This window comes from Molothrus ater, chromosome 3, assembly GCF_012460135.2.
Source record: "Molothrus ater isolate BHLD 08-10-18 breed brown headed cowbird chromosome 3, BPBGC_Mater_1.1, whole genome shotgun sequence".
NCBI classification, from domain to species: domain Eukaryota; kingdom Metazoa; phylum Chordata; class Aves; order Passeriformes; family Icteridae; genus Molothrus; species Molothrus ater.
Genome location: NC_050480.2, coordinates 60,256,582 through 60,270,240, shown reverse-complemented (window position 1 = coordinate 60,270,240; position 13,659 = coordinate 60,256,582). Strand labels below are relative to the sequence as shown.

General features: G+C 37.5%; 1 protein-coding gene across 13 annotated transcripts in view; it reads right to left on the bottom strand.

The window, feature by feature from the left end:
• PTPRK (protein tyrosine phosphatase receptor type K) overlaps positions 1 to 13,659 on the bottom strand; it is a 380,751-nt gene that overhangs the window by 198,057 nt on the left and 169,035 nt on the right. For all 13 annotated transcript variants that reach the window (XM_036404523.1, XM_036404525.1, XM_054514201.1 and 10 more), the window contains exons 4-5: positions 8,916 to 8,997; positions 7,008 to 7,123 (exon numbers count right to left, since the gene is read on the bottom strand). In XM_036404523.1, coding sequence (XP_036260416.1) covers positions 7,008 to 7,123; positions 8,916 to 8,997 — 198 coding nt within the window. The remainder of the gene's footprint in view (positions 1 to 7,007; positions 7,124 to 8,915; positions 8,998 to 13,659) is intronic.

Here is a 13,659-nt window from a genome sequence, read left to right as displayed (position 1 = left end):
ATGTCTATCACACACCATAAACATGATGAGGTGAAAGTGAAGGTAGAATAGACAAGTCATTGCAAAAGAGTGCTCTATGTCTCCCTACACTGTGTCCTCCTTTCAAAAACATATTTTCTGTAAGTAAAAGCAACCAATATGAAACAAATGAGGAAAGTGACGTTTCTGTGCAAGCCTCAAGCACAGGAAAAAAAAAAAGAATTTATATCCTGCTTAGCCACTGTCAGTAATCAAGATAAAGGTAAGATGATGTAGACTTGAGCAGGATTTTACTGGCTGAGGAAAGAAGGTTTGGCACAAACAGCCCAATTTGCTGTGCAGATTAGTGCTTGCTTTAGGCAGATGATGCTGATAATCCAAAAAAGTCTTCTGTCTCCCCAGAGGCTCACCCACTGCCACCCAGGGAGAAGAGCAAAACCAGAGCCATAGGCCCTCTCTCTTCCTGCAGCCTCCACACAGCATCATAGCTCCCACTCCTCCTTAGGGCAGCAGGCCTGACTGACTTATTTCAGTTCAAAACCAAAAAGCATCAAATTTGACAGTTGACCAAAACCAAAAAGGGGATCAAAACTCTCCATCACAGTTCCACAGCTGAAACCCTGCGGATGCTAGCAAGGCATCTTCTCTGAACTCTCTCTAGGCAGCACTGAACAAAAAAGCAAAATAACAAAGCTTTTCTAACATTCAGAGTATACGCAGCCCTCCTTAGCTTTCAGGGATCATAAAATTTGTGCAAACCAACAAAAAAAAAAAAGTCATTCTTCCCATGAACACAGTGAATAGGCAAGTGCACTGTAACAGCAAATGTTTTATCATCAAACTAAAGAAAGGGTATCTTAACCAGTTAATTAACTGTATCAAAATGTAATGGTATCTCAAAAGGCAAAGTTACATTAGAAAACTCACAGAAAGCAACATGCGAACAATGTAAAACAAAGTTAAATTGGACGTGACTCTCCTATTAGAAATGCATTTTTTCTGAGACCAAAAGCAAGCCTCCTAGCATTCACTGTTAGCTTAGCTAAATGGTTTACCCCAAAGACCCACAGCCCACACCTCAACCCTCCTTCTGAATACTAATCCATGTCTTCACCTGAGAACAGCGGAGGAAAAGACTTCTGTTGCACAACTTTCCTCCTTTGAGGGGAGATAACCCTTCCAGAAAGCAAAACAAAATAGTTAATGTTTTGTCCCTCAATCCTTTGCCAGAGGCATGAATTCTTACACAGCCTTTCTAATCAAAATTCCTGGAATATTATGTTGATCGTGCACAATGCATCATCACAGGATACCATCTGCATGTGCCCAGTCCAAAGACTTGTTAAAGAGCGCATATATGCACTACCTAGCAAGAAAAATGAATGCTAATATCACATCCTATTCTGTGCCAATCAGCACCAAAACCCAAGATGATGGTGAACAGGGCATTGGGGATTATGGCAGTTTCCTCTACAAAAGGAGTGGGATGCAGCCAGTTGTTTGAGCCTGAACAGACGCTCACGCATCCTCCAGTAACAGTTGGTACCGCTGGGAGGTCAGCCCGACTCCATTGTTTTTGCAGCAATTTGCATTTTATTTTCCATAATGCTGTTTAATTTCACTTTTTCAATTATTACTCTCAGGCAATTGCTTTAATTATCTGTTATTCCACGAGGAAAGACACTTTCCTCTGGCAGAGACAGGGGCTGCATCAGACCGTATTAACGCTGACGAGTCTCTCCACAGGCGAGCGGGGGGCTGCGGCGCCAGCCTTGGCAGCGCGCGTGGAGGGCGGTTAGCCAGCACCCACAGCTATTGCTGACAGATTGGCCCGCTCGCCACCGCTCAGATGGCAAATCTGCCCAGGATTACAAGGCGCATATTAAACCTTTAAATGCATGCAGCCGGCACCCCTTTGAATTTCAGATTCGCCAAGGCAAATGGTATCACCGCAGAGCGTGGCAAAGCGCATCTGACTGCAAAGCCAGAACAAGCCGCTTTCCCTAATCCAATGCTGTGTTAATGCAAAGCTCAGCAATGATGGATGGACTCATTAGTGCCGCAGTTATCGCCATCTGAACCAGGTGCCAAGACATATGGTTTAACAGATGTTCCAGCAAAAAGCTCTGTACGCTGCGCTGTACGAGTGTCCAGCTGAACCGGACATCGATAAGACACTGAAAATAGTATTGGGCTTCTGGGAGCCACAATGGTTCCCAGCTCAGGAAGCTGTTAAACACAGCCCGATTATGCAAAAAACCCTATTGCTCTGATATCCCAATTAGATCGACAAAACAAATGCTGGATACAACATACACTGCTTTCTGGAGTCTTGGTGTACCCAAATGTGATTTAATCTACCCAGTCAATTCTATTTCTCTACTGTCTTTGCAAAGAAATTAAGTTTTCTTCATACAGAATTGTCACATGAAATAAGCAACCGGAGCCCCCATCCCAGTCTTGCATTTCCATGTTTAGAATGCCCTGTGTGCAGTATTCTTTCAAAAATTTAATACGTAACACATAACCATTCTGAGCATAGGATTACCATGCAGAAGTGACTTGTTTGCAAGCTTATTTACTGATGCAACTCCTGTGGAATGCATGACATTTCACAGGGAAATAAATAGATTAAAACAGGGATCCTTCTTACAGTAATTTATCAAATCAATGTGCACAAAGCAGTAAGGTGCATCAAATCTTAATAAAAGAAAAACTCCTTATTCTTTAAGAATCTTTTCAAAGAAAGAAAATTCATAGGCTTTAGAAAGAAAGAAAATCAGCAGTAAGTGGGCAAGAACTAGTTTATTATTATATCCATCTATACACACTACATTCATTTCTTTTAGACTACACACACACTTATGGTCACCACCTACAGAAAAGCATCTTTCAGCAAGAAATTTGGCTAATTCCTAGAGCTTAGAAATCAGAGCATACCAAAGCATAGCAGGTGGAAAACCTAGGTTACCACCTTGGGTTTAGAAACTCCTGTCACACAACTCATCTGCTTCAGTGTGGGCAGTAAGACCAAACTACAGCGGTTGGCGTGTGATATATTACAGTGGAAATTTCAAGAGAAGTTGGAAAATACTGAAAAAAAAGCCCCCCAGCATTACATTCTGAAGGGAATGACAAATAAAAAAGCTACTAAGCCCTGTGAATGACTGAATGTACTTCAGAAACAACATCAATGTTGTTTAACATTTAAACAAAAACTAAGGACATCGAAAGCCTTTCAGAATTTGCTAATAATTGCAGGTCATAAAGAGACTCCTTCAGCACATAACCGTAAAAGATTTGATAGCAGATCAAGTTGAAAAGGTGAAGAACAAAAGAATCTGAGCTGCATTTCTATCCTGCTCCCACACCTACTATTCACACTGTCACAAAGGTGTGTTTCACATCAACTTGTTCAACCAGTTAAATCTCTTTATCTGTGCAAATATTTATTCTGTATTAATGCAGCCTCAACTTTTGAAAACTTCTGTTATCTTTACTGTTTATCTTTCAATGACAGAGCTTTGACTGTCCCAAACATTGGTCCACTGAGGCTACAAAATACAGAGGTGGCAGGAAAGGGATATCAAAGGGGATAAGAGACCAGATACAATCCAAAACCAAACAAACAAGAGCAGAATCTGCAGCCATGAAAGTCAGGAGAAGTTCAATTCAGTGTTAATCCCTATTTGTCTGAAATGTTTACAGACATACATTTATAGAAAATGATGTGTTGATGAAAATACTGTCATTACAGCAATAAACACACAGGAAACCGTGTATTGAAATGCTGTGCCTATTTTTGTCCATTTTTATTTTTAGACACATAAAGCTATGTGCACTTAATTATATGTATACTGGGAAAAACATAAGCATGGAAATGTTCTTGCAGATAGAACATCTAGTATATGATCAGGGCTGAGTAACTAAAAGAAAATTGAAGTTTACATAGGTATACAAGGAGACGTGCTACCATAATCCCCACTTTTATGTCATGGGATTACAGTCTTTCCCTCTTCCCTGCTTCTAATCAAACATCCCAATCTTTTTCCACCTGCTGGCATTATTTATATGGGTAACTTAGATGTGAATCAAGCTGGGGAAAAAGACACACACACAAAAAAAAAAAAAACAAAAAACCAAGTAAACAAATAAATAAAACAAAAACAAAACCAGAAAAAAACACGAACAAATCAACAAAACCCAACAAAAAGATCCACAACCCCTCCTCCCCCCAACAACAAAAATCCAATTGGAGTCAAAATCTTTTTCAGTCAGATCACTTTCCTGAATTGACTTATTGGAGAGCTGCAAAAGCTCCAGATCAGTGCAGAGAGGGATCAAGAGGGTGAAGCTGATCCCAGAGCAGCTCAGACCAAGCCCTGCCAAAGCAGCCATGGGACTGCAGGACTTTGAACACAGAGACGGGTGGCTGCTATTTTTTTTTATGTGCTGCTGAATTTACTTTAATTCTTCTCAAAACAGAAGACTGCTAGAGCCAGAGAACACCAGTAGGGTCTTCAACAAAATCTCTGCCTGCACATATTTACTACTTCAATGCAAGCATATGAAATCTTAGATCTCCTCAGATGCAAAAAAAGCCTGATGTCCTAGATTGCTCCTCAAACTTTTCCTTATGAAAGAATGCGTTTTAATAGCAAATCCTTTGTTGTTTTTTCTTTTTTTTCTTCCTCTCAAGGAAATAGTTTTTCCTTTTCAATAAGGACATAACCAAAAGCTATTTTCTCTAAAACTATGTTCTTGGCAAGTGTCTTCTTCCCCACCATCATCCACTTTAGTTTTCATTTTTGCACTTTGTTTTTTTTTATAATGGCCTTGTTTTTTTGAGAAAAATACATTCCTGGAATGCTTCAGCTCAAGGCTCTCAAAAGCAATTATTTAGGCATTTGATTTGATCTGCCAGTTCTTCCTTTCAGGCTATTCGGGCTTTATGAATCTTGAGTTTGGTCAAAGGTTAAAGCGAACCTTTCCCAAATTACACTCCAACGTTTCATGAGGCCAAACATATCCATGCCAGCTTTTAAGGATAAGGAGTAAATTCACTATTAGCTATGTACAACAATAGTAACTTTGAGTGCAATCTAAAGTATCCATATAGGGAAGGTTGCCAATTCACACATATTGGGAAAGTAGGATTGCTGAGGTGGAATGATGAGTGAGAAAAAGTCCCCCTTAAACTGATGAAAATTCATGACTGTTTACAAGAGAAAAAGAAAGAGAACAGAAGCTCAAGTATCAAGGTATCTTCAAGAGTATCAGGGCACTTCACAAGCCCAGGCAAGCACAGTTATAACCTCTAAAGCACTTCATCTATCACACTGTGAGAGATTATCATATCTGTGATCCATATACACGCACACAAAAATAAACTACCCATGAAGCATATGGAGGGACAAAACATATGTTTTCTGAGTTGATCTGGCTGCTAGTTGGGCTTCTCCAGGGAGTGAAAGTTAGAAAGGATAATCTGTCAGAGTTATCTGCCTCCAAGGAGTGAGTGAAAGGGAAGATTTCCAGCTGGCTGTCTCTACTGCGTCTTTCTGACCCACAATCAACTGCAAGTGGCGCTTCACAGGTTTGCTGGAATGCTCCTCGTGCTATTGTCTTGCCTTGGATATAGCAAAACCCAGGCCAGTTTCATTTTTTGTGCTTTGTGTGCTCTATTTGGCAAGTCTCTGAAATCAAGCTGCTTTTTCTGAATGAATGCATTACATGTTTACTCAATTTAAACAAATTACTGCTCAAAGACATGGAGTACAAATCATTCCTACTGCTGTGATACCTTTTCACTAAATGCAATGCAGTTACTGCTTGTGTTCCTTTTTAATGTTGCAGCATATTTGTCTGATAATATCATTTGCATATCAGATTTTTCAATCATCTTTTAAAAAAATCTCTTTAAAATTTCAAGTTTATCACATGCCTATATGCAACAGCTAGACAAGGTTCATCACCTCCACTATTAAAACAGAAATTAAGCTGAAATAACTGATGGTAGTTCACTTCAAAATATATTTGGTAAAAAAAACATATTTTTAAAGTTCTGATTATAGATAATTTAAAAGTATGTTTCCCAAAAATTACATAGATTTTAATTCTGAAAATAAACAGTAATACATATTATAGGAAAATAAAGTTTTAGAGAATATATTTAGAAACCATTCTAAAGGGATGTTGGTGCTTAAGATTTACATTTAAACTAAAGAATGCACAGAAGTTGTACATGTACCACTTAAGTGATTTTTTAAAATCCTTTTTAAATGGTAAAATTTAATTTTTTTAAGAGCAACTGGAAACTTTGCCATTATGTTACTCAACCAGTGGTCTTAAGTGTAAGAACCTCATTGCCATAATACAGAGCAGACTGGGTATTTTGGAGGATGGTGGTGTTCATTTCTTTTTTCCTTTCATAGTAAGAAGGGTTATATTCTGGTTAGAGCCATCTCTTAAATTCTGACATACATACTATTCACAGTCATAAATGGGTAAAAGTTAAAGTTCCTCCTATTGTGGAGACAGAGAAAAAGGATGTGCAGCAGTCCTTTTAGGCTCTTCCATTAATGTGCCACTGAGTGAAACTGATATGCACACAGAAGTGCAGCCACATCTCTCCAGCCACCTGCTTAGACAGGTAATTTATGTGATTAAAAAGTCCTCAAAATTCACAACAGCTTTGTTACATCTGTGTATTACTAGATCCTAAATGCCAATTATCTGCATTTAATAATAGTACATTTTTAAACAGAGGAGTTGATTTACAATGAGAGAAAGCACACAATGCCTTTAAGGACCAAACTTATCCCAGCACCCACACCAGCTCTTATTTTTAATCAAAGCTTTACAACGTTGCAAAACTGATTACAAGTTTCTCCATTGAACAGACATAAAATTCCATTTAAACTACATATTTTACATGCAGAAAAATAAAAGGCTTTGAATTTTAAACATTTCATATCCAGAAAATAGCTTGTCCTCTAGCCAAACAGACTTGCATGAGTTAGCCTTACCTGGAGCCATAACTTGTTATTCACTGCATCTCTCCCTGTAGCAATGCACTGAAATGTAGCATTCTGCCCTGCATTGACCTCTACATCCCCCAGCCTCAAAAAATGTGGAGATTTATCTGTAGAGGGGGAAAACAAAAATTACAAATAAAAGTCATTATAAAAAAATAAAGGTGCCAGAAACATTATTATCTCCCTCAACCTCCATGTTTTAACAATCTTTGGCTAAAAAAGAAACAGAAGAGAATATTATTTGTCTCATCTGCATTCGAGAAGTGCTTTCAGTCTTTCCTCTTCTCCCCTGGTGATTCTACTAACTTTATGTTATACATGTGTTACAATAAAGTCTTTTTAAAATAGAAGCCAAAAGAAGGAGATCAGGTGCCAAAATGTCAGCAGCATTTGACAAGAATTATCCCAAAGACTTTTGACTTTATGAAATCCATCATACTGAGAAAAACCCTATTAGCAGCATACCACTCAAGCAAATAGATACTGCTTATGTTATTTGCAATGCAACTCAGAGCTCTTGTTTTGGAAAACAAAACCACTTATGGCATTGAATATAATATTTCAGGAGCTGACAAATATACTGAGAAAGGCTGTAGGAAATCTCAGTGGCACAACCACCTGAAGGATTTACTAGACCTACAAAAGCCAACAGAAACATTTGAGGAATGAGCGTTATGCAGCTCACCCACCTTCTTCCCAAGAACAACTAAAGAAAACAGTAGTTGAATTGTTCTTTGTGCTTACTAAAGAAACATGATGCACAGGAAAAAACATTAAATTGGAACAAACAGGGTTTAAACATCAGTAACAAAAAGAGCTTGTCTGAATACCGTAACATACTGATAATGTGCGGGATGACTGTATCCGAGTGCCTTTTGTTTTGGCATTTCAAAACAAAACACAAAGAAGAGGAGGAAAATACATATGAAAGCCAGATATTGAATCCAAGCAGAGCTTTGCTGAGAACAGGCATCAGATAGCTGGGATGGCTGAAATATTAAAAAGGTAACTCACTCAAATACCCTGTAAGCCTGGTAGCTCCCAAGAGCTACGATTTTAAAAGGTTTGGAGTAGAAGAAAACAGGATGTGAGGCTGCCATTGGAACTTTATTATTTGGCATCATTTTGCAAAGTTGGAGCAGGATATTGTTATGTCCTGGTCATTTCATAAAGCAATTAAATTATCAGCCATGTGGTACATTGGAATGAAATCATATTTTAGAGAGGGTATGTCTAGGGGAAGATGAGAAGAGTTAAACAGAAAGACATTGCAAAAAATTTTGATAACAAGTGCTAGAAATGCACAGTAACAATTTCTTCCTCACAACCTTTTATTCGTAGAATATTCTCATTGTCATAACTTGTGTTTGCATGTATGCAATTATTCCCCAGGATTAGCAGGGAAAGGCAAACATAAATGCCTGAAGCCTGTCCACAAAACAATAAAGAAAATGCAATCTCTCAGTAGTTCAACAGCCAGAAGTCTTTTTTTTTCTTTTTTTTAATCTATTTTGTCTGTTTAGAAAAAAAAAAAGAAAAAAGGGTTATAAAATCTGATGAACCTCCTACAAGCATCTGCCAATTCAGTTTTCTTTAATCAGTGAGTATATGCATTAACATTAAAACCCATTTTGATTATACACACCAACTGTGTATGAGTGAAAAGACTTTGAAGAATGCCCTTTTTTTTAATCCCTGTATAATTTACTTCTGGCAGAAAAATATTTCACCCAGGTAAATCACTATTGCAATCACATTTCTTCCTGGAAGCTGCAACAAAAATACTATTGAAACAACAAAAAATATCAGTGATCAAGTGATGAAAACTGAGCAGTCCACAGCAATATCATATATGTCCTGAAAAGACAGAGAAAAATGCAGCTCTTAATCATTACTTACCGCAAGGGTAACTCAGGACCTGGATGTCATCAATGGCAATGTAGCCATTTCTTCCATCTGAGACTTCAGCTTCAAATATTACCTGTCAAAATGAAAGAAAAAATGTTTACAACACTCATTTCTACAGAATTCCCCTGGTGGCAAGCGTGTAGATATAAGACACGTTGCCTTTTTCATTTAGTTGAAGTTCCTACAAGGTTTGACAACTGAATGGAATATTTATTAGTCAGTGTGGTGCAGCTCCCTACCATTCATATACATGGCTTGCTTTGGATTTGCTGCACATAGCACACCAGAAAAATACATGTTTAACTGCATACTGCTTTATCTCAGCTAAATGTGCAAACATGATTCAATTCTGAAAAAATGCCATGACTTTCAGACAGGTTAGGCATCACATCACACAGGTGATCAACCAATTTTAAGAAAATTTGTTTTCTTCCTGGGGCTCACAGGAAGAAAACTTCTGCAGCTCAGTTGCACAGGAAAACACAGCAATAGTGCGGCACTCCGCAGTGGCAACAAAATGAACAGCTGTGACATGAGATTTATGCAGTTGTCATTAACTTCATTCTTCCTTCTTGCAAGGCAGTGAGGAAATTCCTATGTATGAAGAAAAAGAAGACACTGTCTTCACATCCAGTGTCTTCTCCCACCCCAAATGGGCAGTTAATAACAAAGAATTGCTTGGTGGTGGTTCAGCAAGTTCCTGAAATTGTGCTTTGACTGCAGAAAGAAGATGTCTGTGGGGAATGTATATTTTGATAGCCCTGGACTATAATCCTTCTTCCAGTTTCTCCAGACATTCTTGCTAAGACGGCACTTCTAGCCAATTTCTTTTTTTTTTTCTTCTAATTTTATTTGCACCCAAATGGAATTTAGTTACAAGAACCACTTCATTCTCTGCCTCTTGCTCCTGCCTTGGCTAACAGCAGCATGATGGATATTAATTTAGTGTCTGGGAGTCCTACTTTCATAGTGTGCCTTGTCCATTGACCTTTCTGACCAGAGCACTGTTTGACAATGTCTACCCACTCTTCAGGCATTTTCAGAGAGCTGGCACTTGTTCCCAGTAACAAACATCAATATGACTATCTTTATTTCTTTAATAGTTTGGATTATCATCTTTTTCTTTACTTAAATGGTTGCATGGTATGGAAAACAACTCAGTAAGAAAGAAACATATTTAAAGTCCTTCTGACAGACTGGTTTCTTTAAAGCACAATACAGTTCTATAACATACACAAACTCTGAAAGCCCATTGTTTCTCAAAGTCTAGTTAAGAAATTTTCACACCAATGCTAAGAACTGAACTAAATTTGCACCTCATTCTAACTGGGTTGTTATGGATTCACTTGGAAATAACTTAGATCCAATTCTCAGGAAAGCTCTGGCTATATAAGTGTCCTTCTCCTGTGTGTTGATACCTTCTTACACTGGCAGTCAGAAAGCCACATTTCTTGGGATACTGCTGGGAATTAATTTACTTCAATTTTTTTTTCCCGTCTGCTAGATGCTTTTTAGTAATCTCCACCCTGCAGGAGTAGGAAGCTATCAGAAAAGGAGAAATCCACAGCAAATAGAAAGATAAAAGACACGGAGAACCATGAGAAAAAGAAAAGTAACAGAAAAAACCTCCAGAAAACATGGAGAAACACAGAAAGACAAGAAGTTTATGCAAAGCTATAAGGGACATGGTTTACAAGGTAAGAAAAAGAAAAATACAATAATTAAAAAGACATATTAGAGAGCTGATATTTCATATATATAGTATCATTTTTTATATTCATAATTGGCAGAAATACAACTATGAAACATTCATAACTATGGATAAAATAAAGTAAAAATGCTGCTCAGTTTAAAAAATTATTATCAGGCTTTAATTTGATAACATCTGTTCATATTTAAAATGGGAAATGGAAAAAGGCAATTGCATGCATAGGTGAAAACAGCAGTTCAAAATGCTGACAAGTCAGGCAAGAATCTGAGGTAGTTCTTTTCCTCAAATACACAAACACCTTGAGAAAAAACAGACTGCTGAGCCATTGCTTTCACCAGAGGGGGCTTACCCTAATAAGACACAAGTCTCTGGGAGTGAATCCTGCACTTCACCTGCACTGCTATTCAGTTTGCAGTCCTAGAAAGAATAGCTTCAACACTTCTGTTTTAGTTGAAAAAAAAATTCATATTATCACTCTCGCCAGAAAACATTAGTTGTCTGTGCAACCATAAATGTCCTTCCTTTATTACAATTTAATTGCATGCCCATATAGTGCACTTCTGAGAGATGCTCACTTTCTTTAATGGAGAAGAGAGAGAAACTGTTTCTGGGGCATGAATTGGGCTGGCACAGAGCAGGGGTATGGAGACAACTATCCTGTCTCATTTGTACTAGAACTGACACAATGAATGAGAATGGGAAGTGCTGAATATTTCAGGTAATTCAAATGCTACTCAAGGGAATGAGATTGATCCCAGAATCTTCTACATAGTTCCAAGATGATACACAAAAAGTCATTTGCTTCTCCAAATAAAATTGCATATCCTTGTTTATGAAGTATACCTACATTCAGACACAAATTAAGATCCAGGGTCAGAACTCCCTGAACTGAACACACTCCTATGTATTTAGCCATTCCTAATGTATTTCTTGTCCATATACTGGCCCATTTTCTCCCTAAAACCATGCAAGCTTTTAGTGAACACAGTGCTATTTGGAAAAATCCACGGGTTTACTATTGACAGCATTAAGAGACCTTTCCACTTGTATGGTTTATACCAGACTTCATTTAATGAACCAAATCAGTGACAAATTGATCCCAGCCAGCCTTTTATATTATTCACAACTTTGTAAACCTCTAGTATATATCCCAAATGTATATGCAAAAGTAATTTTGTCTCAAATTTGAAGAGTCCCAGATTGTTCAGCCAAACTCATATAAAAACCATCCCCTTTTCTTTGATTATGCTCATCCTTCTCTCTAAAGCTCTTTCTAACAACAATATATTCTTTGAAGATAACGAGAGCAGAGCTGGCACACAGTAATCAAAATATGGGTGAGTCATAATTTATTCAACAGCTTAACACCATTACCTAATTTATACTGAACTTATTTAACCATTCTTAACACTTTATTTGCTTTTTTTGACCATCACTGGGCTCTATGCTGATGTTTTTATGAACCCTGTGATTTTGCTACAGAGTGGAAATGGCAAGCTTCAACTGAGTCCATCATTCTCTATGTGAAATTTAGATTTTATGGAGTGTGCATTTTTTTATATCTCATTATCAACACTAAAATGTGCCTGTCATTTTATTTCTCAATCACTCTCAGTTGGCGAGTCCTTCTGCAGGATCTCATAATTACATACTGTCCTTGCAATTCCAGTGCAGCTTTTACCTACAAACTTCTGTGTTTGTACTGTTTTTTGGCACCCACTCTGGTCCCATATGAACATGATGACACAATTCTGTATCTAAGGAAGTATCTCATAGAATGGCAGCTTGGCTTCACCATAAGATTGTGCAGAGGGATATTTGGAAATCTAACTAGATCTAGATTCTGTTAATCACATCACTCTTACCTATATACTTGTCATCTGTAAAGGGCTAAAAATTAGGTGTGAAAATGATAAGAACAAAATAAAAATAAAAAAAAAAAAGAAAGCTGTTTTGGTTTAGACACTGGAAAACAACACATACCTTTTCATGTCACAGCTCTAAAATCCAAAAGATGACAATCACTATTTATCTAATATTATTCCAGAAATAAACTTTTTTGACCAATTTAAATACTCAACAGTGTTTTAATGTGATGGAAAAAGTAGTAATTATTACATCAGAAACTCCTACAGGCCCTTTAGTTATTGAAGTTTAATGCTTAAGAAACACTTCAACCTCCACATTGCTTCACAGCCCTAACAATGCATCCTGTAATCATCACAAAGGCTAAGCCTGCACTTGCAGGAATATAAGAAATGTACTTCTTAAGGACTGGCCTCACTGAATTTTTAACTCTTGTCAGGATCCAAGCGTTTATGTACCATCATCATTAGCTCATTTGAGGCACTGGTCAAAACAAGCACTCCCAAAGCATACCTAGTCAATTAATGTAGTCAGGAAAGAGGGAAAAAATTCTGTAGCCCAAAGCCTACCCTTAGGAATACAATTCTTCTTAAGTTTTGTAAAAGCTGTTTTCTTGTAAGCAATAAACATCAGCAAGAATGGTGTTTTAAGTACAATTTGGAGACCTTCTTTATCCTTTCTCCACTTGACTAGTTCTGACCTAGTCATGGTAGTGAAGGGGGTACAATGTCCCAGTTTTGACATCAGTCCTGCCTCATCATCATATATAGAAAACAATGCATCATTTAGAGAAAAGTCAGGATTAAAAGGTTTAGTTACAACAGAAATGTAGTGCTTCATTGGCAATTTTTTCCTGCTAGGCTCTAATACACCTAATTAGGGAGAGATGAAGAAGAATTGGAGATGGAAATCTAAAGAAGTTTTTAAAAGGAAAAATTTAGATACTGTAATTTCCATAAAGCATTCAACCTACAACATACTTTTCTTCAGGCATAGTAGGACCTCTACTAGCTAGGTTATCTGAAATCCAACTTGTACATGGATGAATTCCAGGGCTTGGTGGAAAGGTGTACAAGAGAGCTGTATGCAGACAGAAGTTAATACATCTGTGATAAACCATCTGTGATACATCTGTAAAACCAGAGTACAGCACAAAAA